This window comes from Neurospora tetrasperma (genome assembly GCF_000213175.1).
Source record: "Neurospora tetrasperma FGSC 2508 unplaced genomic scaffold NEUTE1scaffold_24, whole genome shotgun sequence".
Lineage (NCBI taxonomy): Eukaryota > Fungi > Ascomycota > Sordariomycetes > Sordariales > Sordariaceae > Neurospora > Neurospora tetrasperma.
The window spans coordinates 1-5,710 of record NW_009799122.1 but is presented as its reverse complement, the minus strand read 5'-3'; the positions used below and the strand labels follow the sequence as shown (position 1 = coordinate 5,710).

The following is a 5,710-nucleotide window of genomic DNA, read 5'->3' as shown; positions in this document are numbered from 1 at the left end:
TGTATGTTTTTTCTCTTTTTTTCTCTTCGTCCTGATATTGTTCTATATGATCTTGATCGAGGCATATCTTGTTTCCGTCTTTGTTTTTGTTTTTGGTTTTGGCAGCCTTTTACTTATTCTGTGGTCCTTATGAAGGTCTGATGTCGATGCACATGGATAGCCTCATGGGCGGGGCATCATGCTCAAGTGGATTTTCGGGCGAGAAAGTGTCCTCATTGGGGAGTAAAAGATAATTTGGTCTCGTCTTACAGTGTATCTTGCTATGAGAAAGGGGTAGTGTTTTTTGACTTGCACTTCACGTTCTGCTGACTTAGGGGAACCCAAACAAATCCAAGAAACAAACACAGTTACCGTCTGTCATTCAGGCACGGATACTGGGAACCGTAGTAACGAGGCTCATCCTCTCAGAAGTTTCAGAAGCCATCTCTTGAACCTCATCAGGGATAGCGGCCCCGTACTCATTCATCACCTCATCCCTGATCATAGTCGCCTCGTCCAGAAGCGCCTGATCCATGAGCGAATCCCTGCAAATCTCCAGCAGCCCAACAGCGAATTCCTTCTTGCTGTAAGCCAGGGCCTTGGTCACCGTGGCATCCGACTGGATCTTTCCAACCGAAAGCAACAGCTGGGCTGATCTTTGCTTGAGGGGTCCAAACCGATGCTGCAGCATGATGCAGTTTGTGTTGGTGGTGTCTGCCAAGGTTGAGACTCCTGGGATGAGCGCCGCGGTCTGCTTCGCTGCGCTCAATCGAGTGTCCAACGTCATGCGCTTCACCCGCAATTTGTCCAGCTCGTTTGCTGCTTCGTTGTACTTTCTTTGAGCATCTTTCAAGAGCCGGTTGGCTTCGTCTAGTTCGCGTTGTAGGTTGAAGGGGTCGAGTGGGCCTTTGTTGATGGCGTTGCCGATGCCGAGGGTGATGATGGAGAACTAAAACAATGGGCGTCGGTACGTTGGTAAGTTTTTGGTCATTGAATTATAAAGAAAGAAAGAATAAAAAGAAAGAGGTCCATGGACGTATATGCTTACAAAGATATCGCTGGCCAGCTTAGCATCTTGGCTGCTAGAAATCTTGTCATGGAGACGACTGACTGCCTGCGACTGCTTCTTTACGCTGTCTTGCAGGACACTGAAGCTTTTTTCAGCGTTGTTGATCTGGCCCTGCACGTTTTTCAACTCGTTGTCGTTGTTCTCGAGCAAAAGGTCAATATCTTGCTTGGCCGGGTTGATGACCATATTTTCAATCTCCATGACCTGGGCGTGGAGCTGGCCGACCTTCTCCAAGCCGCCCTGCGCACGGTCCTCGACCTCCTTGAATGCCTGGACGGCCTGCTTGAGAAGCTCATCTCGCTGGGTGGTGTCCGGCTCGCGATTGTCGTAATCGCCACGGATGAAGACGGCCAGCCTGTAGAGCTTGGTCATGGCCATCTCGAGCTTGTCGATGACGTCCTTGCCGCATTGGTACACTATGGGATTCAAGCTGTCCTGGATCTCCCGAAGCTGAGTGCCGGCGGTATTCAGTTTGTTCTGGAGAGTGATCACGTTGACATCTTGTTTCGGAGTGCTTAGAGTCGAAATGGGTGCTCCTATGACCTGGGCTATCCCGAACAGAGCTACCAGAATGGCAGGGTCAATCTGGGATCTTCCGACAAGACCCATGTTGGTCGTGCTGAAGAGGTTCATGACAGTAAGGGCATCATCCATGATGATGGGCGTTGTAAGTGTGGGTAAAGGTAGTAGAAGGATGGTTGTGGTAACTGAAGAAATAAATTGAGGTGAGGACAAGCGATGATAAGTATGGTGGTGATACTGACCGGGCAGTTAGGTAAAACTATTGCATCAAGTATTTATGTGTTGTCGTTCATCCGAGGAACTTCACCGAATATCACCAAATGGAAAATGGCCAGTGGGCTACTGTGTAAGCCGCCCCATCGGACAACCTTTCGGCAATGCCCAACGGTTTCCACCTCGATGAAGATAGTTTCCTTAAAAGGGTTACTCCATCTACCTACCTACATTTGCATATTGACAGCTGGTGATGTGACCTCAGCTTCAGCAGAACAAACCCAATCCGGCCAATTGTTTTTCTGTACTCGAGCCTCGTGGTTCTCTGTTTTCCACTTCTTTGCTTCTGTCACATGTTGATGTTGATGTGTTTCGAAGATCAAGCCTTCCTATTCTGGAATAACACGCTTGCGCAGTACTTCGCTGGCACGGCGTGGAACCTTGAAAGACAACTGTCGAGTTTGCGCTAAGGAAACCATCATGGAGGAGCATCAGAACTGGAGCCCCGCTGTCTTGACGAGATGGACGTAGACGGGGAAGACATGATTGTTGGCAGTGGGTGCGGTCTTGAAGTTTGTAGGCCTGCCTATAAGTATCGACTCGAACCTTCGCATCGATCGTGTTGAATCGCCAGTCATCACCACAATTCTTATCCTCAACCGCAACCAACACCATCAAGTTTCCCTTGATCACACAAGCAAATACTTCCGCTCTTTCTCTTTGGGACGTACCTTTCAGCACGTCACCATGCCTTCCGATGCCCAAGATCTCCAGGTCGTCCTGGCCGCCCAGGAGAAGCGAGAGCTCGCTCCCAACGTCTCCTCTCAAGTGATTAACGAGATGAAGAGCAGTCTCATCTTCCAATTTGACTGGGCACAGCTGCTCCAGGCCGCGCCCACATCCATCAGCTGTATGGGAGCCTGTTTCGTTGCAAGCTCGAGCCCGAACGCTGTTGTTCACCTTGAACCGCCCAAGGATAAGGGGTTCCAATACTTGAGGTATGTCACAAACTGCACAGATCTTCCACCGTTGTGACTGAGACTGACCAACCAAACAAAAGGTACACCTCGGTTCAAGCCAATCTTGTTGAGTGCGGTAACATGGGCCGCATGGCATTTGTTTCAGCGGAGAAGGGTATGGGTACCATTCAGTTGACGTCGACAATCATCAACGGCAAGGTCAGTTGTACGATCTCCACAGGCCTGTACTAGGTATCCGTGGAGATAGGATGCTTTTTTAAACCCATCCCCACTCTCTTACAGATGGGGATGGGTCAGAATGGCACCCTATCTCCACGGATAGTGCATCGCTGGACTTCCCAGCGCGCAGCATACCAACGAACCTATGTACCCTTGAAGTGATGAGAACTGACAGCCAATGAATAATTGGATAGATCAACGACATCGTGGCCATCATTGGCGAGCCCGCGTCCGCCAAGAACATGTTGCGCCCGCAGCTAAATGCTCTGAAGCAAGGATCAACCACTTGTCTCGACGAAGCGAAGGAAATGGACAAGAAGTTCGAGGATTGGCTCCTGTACGTTTGCGAGATGCACGCAGCTTGCGTCCAACAGGAAAACACCACTAGAGAAGCTATCCTGAGCAACGAGATCTGCGTCGCTGCCGAGCAAACCCGCTTAGACTATCAGAAGTCGACCGTTGAAGAAGCCGAGAAGGCCTTCAAAATGATGGGAAAACAGGTTGAAACGGCTTCTGAGGCTTTCAAGAAGGCCTCGGACCAGTTCCCCACTGGGTAAGAAAGCTGCTCTTCCCTAGACATCAAGGTCGCCAGGGCGTTTGTTGCTGACAAAACTTTCTGTAGTTGGGATATAATGGGCCAGCAGATTGTCGGTGACTTGGTAGGAGCCGTCACAAACCTGGGCAACTCATTTGCCCATGCCTTCATTTCCAACCTCAACCCGATCGCCAAGGTCGAGGCAGGTGCTTCCATTGTCGGAGGCTTTCTCAAACCCAAGAATGACGAGTCTATGCCCGAGATTCCGGCGTCAGACCCTGTGCCGCCAACCGCCGCGCCCGAGAATGCTACTGACCCAGCATACGTCGAAGCCGTTCGGCTTGACCACATCCTAGCCATCCTGCATGTTATTGTCAGTGGAAAGAACACGGAGGGGAATATTGATTGGGAACAGGCTCGTAGTGGCGGAGCTGGGGTAGATTCCAAGAAGAACAGCATCGGCTATGTGCAGACGATGTTAGAGGACGCAAAGACACGCTTCTCTCAGGTGGCTACGACGTCCGATCCCAGCCAAACGTTGTCTACCATCATTGATGTGTCTCTCAAGGTACAGTGTCAGCTTGAATACACAAATTGCGTTCTTTTCTGAAAGAGATAACTAACCTTGGATAATACAAACCATAGGTCGCCACTGGAATCAACGACCAAGTTAAGAAGTCCGGCAGCATGTCATCAGAGTGGCCGGCCAAAGACTCTGAGATCGTCAAGAAGTGGCAGGAAGATTTTGCCGCGCAATATCCGAAGGCAAACACTCTCATCGCGACGGCCAAAACCATTCCAGGTGTTGCCTCTAATGGTGTATGTACCCCTCCTTTTCAGTCTACCCGTATTTTTCGAAAATGCCACAGAGCTAACATGGCCATGACCATAGATCCCTTTGATGTCTGACTCGGCACAGCGCACTGCGCAAATCAGTGCCAAGAGTGCTCAGGCGCAGGCGCTGCTGGAAACCGCGAAGAACAGACTGACAACGACACAGCAGATGCTGACCACTGCCCAAGATAACTATGTCAAATCCACCGACATGCTTTTGGAGCAGAAGAACAAGCTGGGTCAGATCCAGGCTACTCTGACCAAGCTGACCAAGGAAAACGTTTCTCTTGTATGTCCATACCATACTCGGTCATGGCGATGCCAGTCCCGGGATTCGGAAGGGTTGCTGACTTGCGTGTATTGAATAGGCCGAGATCAAGCGGGTCCTCATCGAGTGTATCAAGCTCATCATCAATCTCAAGGAGCAGGTGACCAACCTGGTTCGCTTTTTCAAAGCCATGGAGTCACTTGTCGAAATGTGCATCCGCTTCCACGTCGATCCTTTCCTCGAGACCGTCAAGCTGATTGTTGCCGCTGACGGCACTGATCCATACAAGGACCTGAAGATTGGCAACTACACTTACACCGACTTCCAGCGCTCGCAGCTGTACAGCGCGGCCGTGACGATGCGAGCGTACTTTGGCGTCTTTGGCGACATTGCCAAGATGTGGGTACAGCTCTCCAAGGACAGCATCATGCCGGGCCTCCGCATGTGCGACGACCTCTCGGTCACGGTTGATGACCAGGACGCATCGGAGCAGATGAAAAAGAAGATTGCGGTCCTCAACAAATGGGCGACAGATGCGGTCGACCAGGTGCAGAAGATTGCGCAGGATAAACAGCGGGAGATCATGAACGGCATGGACTCCCGCATCCAGGACGTGGCTGAGACAACGTCCCAGATCACGCCCCTGCCCGCGTCGACGGTCAAGGCCATCACCGACGGTACGGAGGTCACCAAGCAGGCGGCGCAGACGAGCATTAAGGGGAAGTCTGAGAGCAACCCTCTGAGCAGATTCGGTAAGTCCACGGCCCTTCCCTGCCGTGAATAAGTAAACAACCGACTGACAAAATTTGTTAGCCATCATCGATGACTAAGGGGCTGAGCTGGAGCAATCTATTATGCTGGAGGTAGAATATGGGTGATTGCCTTTCGAAGGAATCCGTAGTTGAAAATTCCGAGCATATTCAAATCGTTCGTGAATCGTGATCCATGCGAGAACGTCAGATTTGAAAAAACAAATACAATGCAAGTTCTTTGGACAGATTCATCGTGGCAGTGAAGTGGACAAGCTGCACTCAAAGAAAATCAACTGGCTGTTCCCAAGTCAGTTTATCGTCGTCTATAACAAAAAGAAC

At 50.6% G+C, this 5,710-nt stretch overlaps 2 protein-coding genes across 2 annotated transcripts; one reads left to right on the top strand and one right to left on the bottom strand.

The window, feature by feature from the left end:
* Nucleotides 1-195: 195 nt before the first annotated feature.
* On the bottom strand, nucleotides 196-1,732 carry NEUTE1DRAFT_132296 (uncharacterized protein; the record flags this gene model as incomplete). The annotated part of the gene is made up of 2 exons (XM_009856562.1): nucleotides 196-928; nucleotides 1,028-1,732. 2 exons carry the CDS (start codon nucleotides 1,700-1,702, stop codon nucleotides 362-364), a joined length of 1,242 nt encoding a protein of 413 aa, XP_009854864.1.
* Nucleotides 1,733-2,336: 604 nt separating this feature from the next.
* Nucleotides 2,337-5,612, top strand: NEUTE1DRAFT_149125 (uncharacterized protein; the record flags this gene model as incomplete). The annotated part of the gene is made up of 8 exons (XM_009856561.1): nucleotides 2,337-2,781; nucleotides 2,844-2,961; nucleotides 3,177-3,535; nucleotides 3,605-4,085; nucleotides 4,163-4,336; nucleotides 4,410-4,640; nucleotides 4,720-5,371; nucleotides 5,433-5,612. The coding sequence occupies 8 exons, from the start codon at nucleotides 2,531-2,533 to the stop codon at nucleotides 5,447-5,449; spliced, it is 2,283 nt and encodes a 760-aa protein (XP_009854863.1).
* Nucleotides 5,613-5,710: the final 98 nt, after the last annotated feature.